The sequence below is a fragment of the Lampris incognitus genome, chromosome 16, assembly GCF_029633865.1.
Source record: "Lampris incognitus isolate fLamInc1 chromosome 16, fLamInc1.hap2, whole genome shotgun sequence".
NCBI classification, from domain to species: domain Eukaryota; kingdom Metazoa; phylum Chordata; class Actinopteri; order Lampriformes; family Lampridae; genus Lampris; species Lampris incognitus.
In genome coordinates this window covers 25,185,964-25,199,040 of record NC_079226.1, presented here as the reverse complement: position 1 = coordinate 25,199,040, position 13,077 = coordinate 25,185,964, and the positions used below count along the sequence as shown (strand labels likewise).

The 13,077-nt window shown below is 43.5% G+C and overlaps 1 protein-coding gene across 4 annotated transcripts in view; it reads left to right on the top strand.

Annotated features, from left to right (window-relative positions):
• Positions 1 to 8,503, top strand: part of rcan3 (regulator of calcineurin 3) — a 65,561-nt gene extending 57,058 nt beyond the window's left edge. For 3 of the 4 annotated variants that reach the window (XM_056295497.1, XM_056295493.1, XM_056295496.1), the window contains 2 exons: positions 2,941 to 3,112; positions 6,964 to 8,503. In XM_056295497.1, coding sequence (XP_056151472.1) covers positions 2,941 to 3,112; positions 6,964 to 7,118 — 327 coding nt within the window. In that variant the 3' untranslated portion in view covers positions 7,119 to 8,503. The remainder of the gene's footprint in view (positions 1 to 2,940; positions 3,113 to 6,963) is intronic. The other variant, XM_056295494.1, reaches the window with a different exon arrangement.
• The last annotated feature ends 4,574 nt before the right edge of the window (positions 8,504 to 13,077 follow it).

Genomic DNA, 13,077 nt, shown 5'->3' with positions numbered 1-13,077 from the left:
TGTGATCGACTGTGTCAAAGACAGCGCTTGCGTCTGAAAGAACTAAAATAGAGCAGGCACCTGTGTCTGCAGTCAGTAGTAGATCATTAATGACCTTAACTAGAGCTGTCTTAGTACTATGAAGTGCTCTAAAACCAGACTGGAAACTATTAAAAACAGTATTAGTGTTCATAAAAGAAATCCATTGAGAAGAAATTACTCTCTCCAGAACCTTAGCTAGAAAAGACAATATGGAGATTGTTATGCAGTTACTTAGGGAAAGGGGATCTAAATTAGGTTTCTTCAGCAATGGGTGAACAATGGCATGCTTAAAACTGTCTGGAAAAGAACCAGAGGCCAGAGAATTATTAAGCATTTGCAGAATAACGGGGCTGATAGTTGAAAATACCTCCTTGAGCAGCTTAGTGGGAATGATGTCTAAGATGCAGGACGAAGCATTCATATTGGATACTGTACTCTCTAACACACCGTAATATGTTGAAACTGGGTAAAAAAGGCAGAATTAACATGGGGAATAGAACGAATGCAGGAGCCTGGTTGTATTTGGGACCTAATACTCTCCACCTTATTTAAAAGAGATAAAAGACAAAAAAAGTGCAAATGAGAGAGGCTGCTGTAAAGTCCCAATACATCATATCAAGTAGTGGTATGATGTCTCTAAGGTACTATATCTCTATGCATGCTCAATAATACAGCTAAGGAAATCACAAAGTTGAATCAGTTCATCTGGACACAATGTTTATTGGGAAAATTGGTTCATCACCCATCTAAGTGACCTCTTCAGTCTCAACTGACTGCAGGTATCCCCAACCTTATAAACAATACAGAATCAGAAATCAGAATCAGAAACACTTTATTGTCATTTCATTTATGCACTTGTGTACATGAAATGAAACGAAACATAATTTCCCCCAGCCCTCAGCAGTGTAATACAAAGACAAAAACACATATCCAAAAACTACAAGAGCTACAAGAACACATATCCAAACTAACACATATATCTAAACTAAAAAAAAAAAGAAAATTCACTGTCCAGGAGAACGAATGCCAGCCAGCCAGGATGGCTGTTGGAACTGCTGGTCTGCGTGGGCTAGCAGTTAGCTTAGCCTGCCCCGCTTCCACGTCCTGTCAGACCACCCTCAGTGTTTCCTCTTCGGGCACAGATCCGGTCAGGGTCGTGGTCCTTGGGCCTACAGGATGCAGCAGACCAAGCTCCTTCAGCCGATCCAATGCCAGCTCTCCCGGCCAGACATCTTCGACCCCCCCCCCCCGCACTCCATGCGACAATGCTAAAAACACAGTCAAGGCTAGGCGAGGCCACCGCCAGACCACCCTTGGTGTTATCGGAACTGCCAGTCTGCTTGGGCTCGCTCTTAGCTAGCCTGCCCCGCTTCTGCGTCCTGTCAGACCACCCTCGGTGTTACCTTTTCGGGCACAGCTGCAGGTAGAGCCATGGTCCCTGGGCCCACAGGGCGCAGCAGATCAAGCTCTCCCAGCCGATCCAGTATCAGCTCTCCCAGCCATCAAACAAAGACAAACTTAAACGCAGACGTGGACAAAGACACTGCATGGACAGTACTGGGTGAGGCCGCCGCAAACATGAATTTGCGCCACCAGAAGATACAAGCGGAAATACAGTGGCATTATGAATGAAAACGATTGGTTTCATATGCAAATTCCATTAGCATTAACTAGAGTTTCAATGACAATATGTAATATTCACAGAGGATTTGGGAATGGTTGCAATCACAGCATTGTAAAATGGTGACAGATGTACTCTTAGGCCCCCCCTTGGTTCAGGGATGGTCGTTCCCTGTTAACATAGATGACCACTTTGACTCCCCATTTAAACAAGCATTCCTCCCTATCAAGGATGTGCACATCTCTGTGAATAGTACACATGGTCATTGTAACTCTTGTTAATGGCCACAGTAATTTGCATATGAAACCGAACGTTGTCTTCGGTCGTTATGCTACTGTATTGTTTATAAGGGTGGGGATACATGCAGCCAGTTGAGACTGAAGAGGTCACTTAGATGAGTGATGAAATGTTACTCTCAATAAACTTTGTGTCCAGATGGACTGATTCAACTTTCTGTGACCTTCACATATAGCATGTTTATATAGCAGATATGCTGAAACAGATGAAACAATCCTGCATACAGATCCACTTTTAGCCACAATAACTAGAATGTATCTGCAAGAACAGCATGAATTATGAATCAAACTCCACTGGATGCCCCTTTTGCTGAAATAGACCTTTAGCTACAACCCATAGCTCTCAGGCACTCTGAACCAAATCTGATCCAAAATGACTGGAATTCATAACATAGCCAGATGCAAAATATTGGTAGCTATGGCAATTGGCAGCTATCATATTGCTCAAATTCCTGGCTGCCCTTACAAGGGAAGCAGATAACAATTTGAAAATGAAAAACTGAAGTCATGACTGCAGTCTCAAATATCTTGTACCTCTATCGAGTATAAATTAAACTCAGAATTACCATGAACAGCAAGCATTAAAAATTTGCAGGATTTTTTTTCTTGCTGAGATGTATGGATGGATATGCCAAAAGTTAACTTGTAGTAGCAACATGAGTACATCCTAGTACATGAATGCAAGGACAACAGAATATCACATTCCTCATATTCTATGCATCACTCCACTCCATAGCAAGGGGGTGCTGCAAGACTTACAGTAAACTGTACATTTTTTAAACATATCTATGCAAAGTATGCACTCACAATTAGCAATAAGTATCCAGTGAGTATCCAGTAATACACTTACAGAGTGCATCAAAAAAACATGTATGAAACATGTAGGGCAACATCCCCACCAGATAATGTAGAGTTACACTACAAATCATTCATTGTGCCTCCCTCATCTCCCCCTTGGAGAGACACAACCCATATCATCTGGCATATGTCTCCCCCCGATAGGTCCAGAACGGAGGTGAGGATGTGGACAAGTCGTACCTGGCCCCTCCTCAACCTGTCAAACAGTTCCTGATCTCGCCACCTGCATCACCGCCTGTGGGCTGGAGCCAAAGTGAAGACGCTACGCCTGTCATCAACTATGATTTGCTGTGTGCGGTGGCCAAGTTAGGACCAGGTCAGTTACAGAATGACAGAATTAACCAGGCATGTGCAGCATGAGGATGCAAACCCACATTGCATACACAAACAGACACAAATGTGTGTGCGTGCATTCAAGTGGACATGACCCAGAATGTTTTCATCAGAATGAAACAGCAAACTCATACCTATTTTAATCACTGGTTGTTGAATACCAGTTACTCGGATACAAACATGGCAATGCAGGGAGCCATTTCATGCTTGTCAGTGTCATGTTGCAGTCAATTACTGGGAAAGATTTATTATTTTGCAACAGGGATAGGGACAAACTTTACTAGGTAGGAGATGCAGTTTACTGCTATAATGTTATGATGAGTTAAGAGGGATCGTTAAATTAATCCTTTCCTGCAAAAAAAAGCCTGTCATTATTGAACTTTGTACTATATCTTTTTCACAGTCCAGTGTCTGGGTGCGGCAGAGAAAGGGGGGGAAAAACAGTCTACTTGAAACTCATCTTTTTCTTTCCCTGAGGGATGTTGCTAATTATGGCTCTAATGTTTGCTTTGGGAAACAAGATTTCATTGGAAGGTCATTGAAATGTCTGTGACAGTAAGGATGCAGCGTGAGACATGGGATACCGACTTCTCAGTGAAAATACATACATCGATCAGCCAGAACATTAAAACCGCCTACCTAATATTGTGTAGGTTCCCCTCGTGCCGCCAAAACAGCTCTGACCCATCTAGGCACAGACTACTAAATGTGTCTTGTATCTGGCAGCAAGACATTAGCAGCAGACCCTTTGAGTCCTGTAAATTGCGAGGTGGGGCCCCCATGGATTGGACTTGTTTTTCCAGCACATCCCGCAGATGCTTGATCGGATTGAGATCTGGGGAATTTGGAGGCCAAGGCAACACATTGAACTCTTTGTCATGTTAGGCACTTTCAGAAGTGGACAGGTGTGATCATGGGCACTCTGATGGGTCTGTGGCTGCGCAGCCCCATACGCAGCAAGCTGTGATGCACTGTTCTGCATTAACTTTTTCAGCAATTTGAGCTATAGCAGCTCTTCTGTGGGATCAGACCACATGGGCTAGCCTTCACTCCCCACGCATATCAATAAACCTTGGGCGCCCATACTGGGAACACCCCACAAGACCTGTCGTTTTGGATACACTCTGACCCAGTCGCCCAGCCATCACAATTTGGCCCTTGTCAGTGTCGCTCAGATCCTTACGCATGCCCATTTTTCCTGCATCCAACACTTCAACTTCAAGAACTGATTTGTTCACTTGCTGCCTAATATATCCCACCCCTTGACATGTGCCATTGTAATGAGGTAATATTATTCACATACCTGTCAGTGGTTTTAATGTTTTGGCTGATCAGTGCATGAGTTAATGTGTGTGTTGAATTAGAAGAGTTCTGTAAAAAGTTTGCTTTCTCTGCACTGACCAGTGAGATAATCTTGGGAGATGTGTGAACAAAATACTTCTTTGTCAAAAATAGCCCTTTTTGCACCTGTATTGTCCACCAGTAAACCAGTACCCATTCCACTGTGTTCGGTGCAGACGAGCCTCTCAAAATATCTGTCCCGTTGAATTTTAACAATAACGAGGGAATATATAGGCAGCTCTGTTCAGCTCAGCTCAATTGGATTTGGATAAATTAATTCTTTCCCAGCGGCCCATGCCCAGGAAATACCTCTACTTCAATTTAACTTATCCTGCGTCCGCCTTGTTGATGACACTGCAGCCTGTGGCAACCTTTACAAAATGTCACCTACCACCACACAGCAGACGCAACGTTGGTACGTGTGTGTGTGTGTTTGTTTGTTTTAGGGATACTAACAAAAGATAATACCATTTACCTTTAACTCTGACTTTATTTGAACATGATTAGCATTTTCATCACAGACAAAAACGTTATTTTGCCTCTGATGTACACACACAATTAAACTGTCAACCCCATTTCACTGCTACCGTGGAGATACAAGGCATCAGGAAATTGGTCCGTCCTTTGCCTCCCAGAGCGCCGTCCAAAATCAGATAAGCGCTGAGCGACGACAACACAGTGCACTGCCTCCCTCTGCCAACTGTCTGAGGTAACAACAGGACGCGGGGACAACAGAGGCCCTGCTTTTCTCTGTCTGTCTTTCTGTTTGGCACCAGAGCAGGAAGCCTTTAGACCCATTTCCTCCCGCCTGCCTTATCTCCGTGGAAACTATAATGCAATCTCGCATGTGTACGTTTTCAATCTAAGCGTGAGTGGCATGGAGATGAATGGTACTCCGAGACAAGGATTTTTTTTGCCCTTGAATCAGCACCGTTTCAACCCAGTGCTGAAAAACCCCTGCGGTCTGAATAGGTGAAACCAGACTGCATATTAACCCTTGTGCTGTCCACACATTCCGTGTACTGCCCTTGTCTCAAGGGTCATTTATGACCCGCCTTCATTACCCCTCTAGGTAACACTTTAGTATGGGGAACGTAGTCACCATTAATTAGGTGCTTATTAGCATGCAAATTAGCAACATATTGGCTCTTAATTGGTCATTATTACATACTCATTAATGCCTTATTCTGCATGGCCTTATTATACAACCAGTAAGCCATTAACTATGAGTTTTCCCTCTATAACCTCAGAATTATTGCTTATTAGTAGTACCATCTCAATATGCTTTGCTTAGTATGGACTTTATAAGGTGGTAGTACCACAAGAGGAGTTATTCTCCCTTACTAACACTTAATGAATATGGTCTGTTCTTACATAACAAAACACAAAACTACAAGTGTTAGTAGTGTTAAATTACTGTAAATTAAGTTTTTGTTACTTAGAATATGTTCCCCATACTAAAGTGACATCTTGATCATTACTAATTCACCAGTAATTAAGTTTTTTTATGTTCCCCATACTAAAGTGTTACCAACCTCTAAATTAAAACAACTTAATTTAATTTTGAACCCCAAATCTATTTTGCACCAAGAAACAACCTGTCATTCATCACAAACTTTGGGACTACCAGGGTTTTCCCTCTTCACAGTGCAGAAAGACTGCATTTTATCAGTGGACACCACTCGTTTTTATAGGGTCAAACATGACCCAAACACAATCTTGGTACCCTAGTGGTGTACAGCTTTCATGGAAATATGAACAAGAACAACGTTTTGTGGCAGGATGTGGAAAAACACAGGAGACGAAGGCGAGTTTGAACTTTATTCCTCAGCTCCAAAACCAAACTGAAACAGGAACAACCTTGCACCAGAAAGCCCGGGAACGTAAACCACACCCCCAGCTCACAGCCCTGCTGGGTGAGAGGCATAGCCCCTAGTGTCCGCCACAGTTTCACTTTTTCTAATGTTGGGGTCACTCTAGGAAAAGTCATCAGATTTCAAGTTGGAAAAATGCAATTTAGAGTCTTTTCTCTGCTGTTAAACACTGTTATGGGCCTTTTTGACCCATAAGTATTGAAAATGCAAGACTGGTCCTGTGATGGCCTGGGTCCTGTGATGGCCTGGGTCCTGTGATGGCCTGGCGGCCTGTCCAGGGTGTCTCCCTGCCTGCCACCCAGTGACTGCTGGGATAGGCTCCAGTATACCTGCGACCCTGAGAGCAGGATAAGCGGTTTGGGTAATGGATGGATGGATGAAAGACAACAGAAGGGTTGATTAATTTGCAACAACGTCCCGACTTAAATAATGTTAAATGGGTTTTGCTGTTGTAATCGCATCTATCTCTGCCGAGACTATCGCATCTTCTCAGAAGACGCTCAAATCAGGACTGCTTGTGAAGGGCTTTGTGTCGACCGGCTGTATTGGCGTTTAAATTATTCATATTTCTTTTTGTTCCTGATCTCTACCTCCTCTTCCAATACTTCTGTCTCTCCAGGTGAGAAGTATGAGCTCCATGCGGGGACAGAGTCCACCCCCAGCGTGGTGGTCCATGTCTGTGAGAGCGAGACGGAGGAGGATGAGGAGGCACGGCCCAAGCAGAAGATTGTCCAGACCAGACGTCCCGACGGGCCCCCCAAAGTCTTAAATTAAAGAGACCCCTCCCCCCTTTTGCGCGGCCCCTGACCGCCCCTTTACCCGCAACACACCTGCCCTCTCTCTCTTGTCTCTGCACTCACAGAGAGCGTCGATGCCCCTCATTTCAGTTCAACTACAAGCAAAACAAACCAACAAACATTGCTAGAAACGGTGTTTGTGGGGAGTGTGGTGATGGAATGAGGCGGCTGGAAAGGAATGGATGAGAATCACACACACACTCATCACAATCTGTGGACGTTGAGGGGAGCGGTGGGCATCCCTGCCTCCACCCCACCAACTCCCCTTGTTTTCAGCCAGAGGGGTAGAAATACCTGTCACAACACAGGCACCTGTCACCTGTCTTACACACCCAGCTCTCTTCACTAGGTCCGCTAGGTTGCTAGTTCACCCATTAGTTAGCTTGTTAGTCTTACCTCTCCTTCCATTCGTCTCACTAGTTGTGTGTACTAGTTGTGTGGTATGTGAATACATACCATACCTCAAATGAAAGACATGCTTATTTCATTTCATTGAGATTAATTGTGTTTTGTTTTTTTCTTTCTTCACATTATGTATGTCTCCTCATTTTTTTATTTGTATTTTTCCGTCCATTTTCATATCGGCTGGTTTGTCGCTTCAGCTTGCGCAGCATCAGGATTGACAGTGTGATGTACCTGCTCTTGTCTGCATGTATATACTGTACTAAAAAAAAACATACTCACAGAGACACAAATACTAACCAGATATATCAAGAAAAAGGAAACTATTAACGTCACACACAGCACTGAGTGCCATGTGTAACAAAAAGATGTGGTGATTTTTTTTTTTGCATTGCTCTTCTTTTCTTTTTTTTTTGCTCTTTTTTTGCTTTCGTCTTTTTTATTTGGAGAGGTGTCGTTTTTTGTTGTTTTTTTTTTTTGCTAAACTACTAGATGTGTATTCTTAATATGTATTTGATACCACAAACAGATTTTGCATGCTTAGTTACTTCTTGTGGTCGAGGAGCTGAGGTGTTTTATACTGTCGTTCATGGTGGCAGGGAGACGGTATGCTTGCAGATGCATAGCCCCTCCCGCCCCCCCCCCCTGCAGGGGTTTGCTGTGTTGACACCCGAGGGAAAGTTCAGCCTTCTCAATGTGACAGCAGATGTGCATCAGGTAGCTTTTGATAGGATAGGAAAGCTCGGTGACGGTTCATCCCCCTCATTGTCCTTAAGGGGTTTGGGATGATTTTTGTGTGTTTGTTTGTTTTCTTTCTTCTCTTTTCCCCAATCGATGTTCGTTGAACACTGAAATCTCTATGATAAAGTCTCTGCAATGTTGTTTTATCAATCTGGTCTCTTTATGTCAGGTTGTCTTCTGAAACCTACTACTGCTTGTTTTGCACTGAATATCTCTTGATATCTCTATACGCAACGCTGAGACGCTCTGCTGTCTCCCGTTGCAAACTAGAATAACGCGCTGCTTCTCGGTGTAAATACAGGTAGCTGTGACGGTACATCGTTGGAAATGGTCCATATTTAGATTGAATGGCTCACCTCTGAAAAGCATTGCGCTTCGAGGAGAATTGGGCATCCTCTTTAGAATATCAACCAAAGCACTCTCACACACAGACATCACACCCCAAGACATCAGATTGGTTTTCCTTTCTTATAGACGCTGATGGGTTTGGTCAATCAGATTATCCAGTATATTTTTACAAGAATGACTAGAGGACCCCTTCTTTGCTAGCTCAGTCGTGATGTCGCACGGTTTTGGAAATTGCAAAAAAATTTCCTCCGACCAAACTCCCTGGAAAAACAACAGGCATTGTCAACCATAAAGCCATAAAACCATAAAGCAATTTACAGTCTGCTCACGATCCTCTATCAGGCGGCTGTGTGTCATCTTGTCATATTTCTTGTGAAGTAGTCCAGTTTTCTGGGAGTAGCATGATTACATGTCTGAAAACGGGGCCTTTTTTTTTTTAGCTCTTTTTTTGGGGGTGTCTCGCGGGTGAGTGTAAACCGTATTGTAAACCATGTTTTTATTTGGCAGCATGAAATTTACACACTTTTTTTTCCCTCCCAATTTGCTATGGTGACAGTAGTACGCAAAAGACAAGTCGGTCTGCATGTGAGCACTTTATCGTCGGTATTTTGTTGAATGCTTTTTTTTTCTCCGCACTGTAAAATAGTCCCACTAGATGTAAGAGAGTAAGCACATTTCATTTGTTTTCTATTTCTTCCTTTGGTTCTTTCTCTGATGCTTTTTTTTTCTCAAGCTGAACACCTGGGTAGCCTTCTCACCAGCATATTGCAGTGAGTGAAACTCAATTTTATTTCGACGTCCACTTTCTCTTGCTAAATAGTGCAACTCCACAGTGTGAGAAGGGCCCAAAAGTCTCCTTCCCCACAGTGTGAGAAGGGCCCGAAAGTCTCCATCCCCACAGTGTGAGAAGGGCCCGAAAGTCTCCAACCCCACAGTGTGAGAAGGGCCCGAAAGTCTCCATCCCCACAGTGGTTGAAGGGCGTGAAAGCCTCGGCCCTTCTCACACTGTGGGGTTGCACTATTGCAAACGAGTGGACGTGATATAAAAACAGAAAGAAAAAAGAAACGACTGGTAGAATTTTCAGATGGGGTGGAATGGGATATTGCAGTGTTTGCTGCAGAGTAAAATCAATGTTAATGTTACCGCGTTTGTCCTTTTACCAACCTTCATGTTCAAGAGAAAGAGTTCGCCATCAACCACGCCACAGCAGCAAAGTGCATTTTTTACAGCGCTGGCTGGTGAAATACAACATCGGATTACAAGCAAGATACGCACGCGTGTTATTAGGAAGAAGACACTCATCTGATGTTGTTTTGTTTTTTTTCTCTAATGTCTGAGGTCATGGTCCGTGAAACTGGGTGCATTTTGGTCACAGTTGGAAGGAAAATGTATATTAATGTACATATGCCAAGTGTTTTTGTTGCTGAGGCCAGTCCCAGTGTGCGGTTTGTTACAGCTTCTCTTTACGTTGTAACCTATAAAAACAAACGAATAAAAAAAAATTGAAAAAAAATGAAATAAAATAATAATAATACAACAGTAAGTCCTGCCGATGCTCGATCAAAAACAACTATCATTGTGTCGTGTTGAACATGGACTCTGTTTGAATGTGTTCTCTTCTTTTGGGGAAAGTCTACTAAAAGGTCAAGAATACCGTTTGTCACTGTTGTACCGTTTTTGTTGAAATATGAATATTGTGTCTTGTACTGTAGGAATCCAGAAAACAAAGTAGCAAAACAAGCAATAATTTACAGTTCTGTAATACCGGTATGTGTATTTTCATGTTCTGTACTTATTTCTCAGAGATGGTCTCTGTCTCTGCCGTATCCGCTTCTACCTGTGCAGAGTATAATTGTCCTTTGTTTCACATAGAGAAATACATAAAGAGTTATTCTTAAAAACCATGGTTCATGTGGCTTATTTGCAAGTATTTCGTTTGTACATGGGAGATGCAGGCACAGAAAGAGGACTCGTACATTACACAATACAAACACAATAGGTTCTTATATTATACTATACTGCACAATAAATAACTAAACACATTATAACTGCTTTCATGGTGTCTCTAATAAACATCCCTATTGCGCTTCTAATAGATCAGTGTCCATGAACTACCAACATAGGAACACATTAAGAACTGCTGAAACCGCAAGAACTGCAGCTACTGGTGCGTCAGCCCGGCTTTGTTGTATTTCCCCCCCCCCCCCTCCCCCTCCCCTCATTTTTCTCTCAGTTGTACTTGGCCAATTACCGCACTCTTCCGAGCCGTCCCGGTTGCTGCTGCACTGCAGACTACCACATGCCTCCTCCGATACATGTGGAGTCACCAGCCGCTTCTTTGCACCTGACAGTGAGGAGTTTCGCCAGGGGGATGTAGCGCGTGGGGGGATCACGCTATTCCCCCCAATTCTCCCTCCCCCGAGCAGGCACCCCGACCGACCAGAGGAGGCACTAGTGCAGCGGCCAGGACACATACCCACATCCGGCTTCCCACTCGCAGACACAGCTGCCCGACCAAGCCGGAGGCAACAAGGGGACTCGAACTGGCGATCCCCGTGTTGGCAGGCAACAGACTAGACCGCCACGTCACCCGGACACCCCTTGCTTTGTTGTATGTCAGTGCTGTAGTGGTTTTTCAGTCAGCCACGGTGAAAAGTGACGATTGCTTCTGTGAGGAAATATGTCTCTCATTTGTGTCTTTGTGACAGGTCCTTATTATATATATATGAGAGAGAGAGAGAGAGAGAGAGAGAGAGAGAGAGAGAGAGAGAGAGAGAGAGAGAGAGAGAAACAATTGCACCCGCAGCACCTCGTTTGCCACAAAAAAAACAAGACGTTTCATCACAGACACTCATTTAGTTGCAGAGAGTGAAATGTGAAAAACAAACCGATGTTATTCGGGTGGGGAGGAGAGCAGAAAGGAGGGGAGATGAGAGTGCAGGAGGGTGGATGGGGGTGAGGGGAAGAAAAGGAGGCGAGAGAGGAGGAGCAGCAGAGAACAGAGGTTAGGCTGTACTGTTTGCCAACGTGCAGCAGACCCACCGCCTACTGATCCAGTGAGCCTCCCTCAGTCCTCCACAGTCAAGGACGATGTGTGCTCTCCCCTGTTAAGTTGATGGTTGTCCTCCTGTTATGATGGTTGTCCACCTGTTATGAGGCCACAACTACCTGTCTGTCTGTCTGTCTATCTATCTATCTATCTATCTATCTATCTATCTATCTATCTATCTATCTATCTATCTATCTATCTATCTATCTATCTATCTATCTATCTATCTATCTATCTATCTATCTATCTATCTATCTATCTATCTATCTATCTATCTATCTATCTGTCTGTCTGTCTGCCTTAGCTTCCCTGCTTTAATTATGATCCACTTTGGCTGTAAGGTAATCTCGTTCTGAAAGATTCCTTCATTACAGCCTGTCCAACCTTTTCACACCTCACATTATGAGAGCATCGTGCAGGAGATGCCAGATATTAAAGGGCCTTTGTTGCACAGCTGACACGCTCGCTAACAGATCTCATAGTAAAACAAAAGGTACCACTTTCCAGAAAGGCATACCTTATAACAGATTTATAAGTGGTTGCTAATTACTAATGGTTGATAACTGATTCACTAATGGGTTAAATTGTTAATGAGATGTTAAAACATTGAGAAAAAACATTTTGGGTTGCCAGGCTGGGAGCCCACGTTCCATCAATACGAGATATTCTCCGTAGACATTATGTCATAAACTGTAGGACTTGCCGATTCACTTTCTCAGCAAGCAGATTGCAAGTAACACAACTTCAAAATTGAACCTCTCTATGAAGAGGGAACAACCATCCCTGAACTGGGGGGGGGGGGCTGAGAGTACATCTTATAATGCTGTGATTGCAACCTGTGAATAGTACACATGGCCATCGACATCACTTGGATGAGTGATGAAAGGTTTCTCCCACTAAACATTGTGTCCAGATTCACCTTTCTGTGATTTTCTTACCTGGATTATTGAGCATGCATGAGCACAACTTTAAAATGTTATGCAATGCATACAGAAATATGGATGTTTCTACAGGAGCGATGGCAATTACAGTTACCACACTGCAGTTTACAGGTAGGTTTAGATGGTTGTTAAGTTTCAGTTTAGGGTCAGGGTTAGGGTTAGGGTTAGAGTTAAGGTTAGGGTTAGAGTTAGAGTTAGGGTTAGGGTTAGAGTTAGAGATAGGGTTAGGGTTAGGGTTAGAGTTAGAATTAGAGTTAGGGTTAGGGTTAGAGTCATGGTTAGTGAAGCTGCCATACAACTATTTGGCTAGCTTTTGTTAATCATGTGGTTTCCGAAAGAATGTCTGGAGAGTCACCCACATGGGCTCCCAACCTGGCAAACCAACAAATCTGTAAATTAATGGGCTACGCCTCACTAAATTAGTTATTAACCATCGGTTAAGGGTTTGACAATA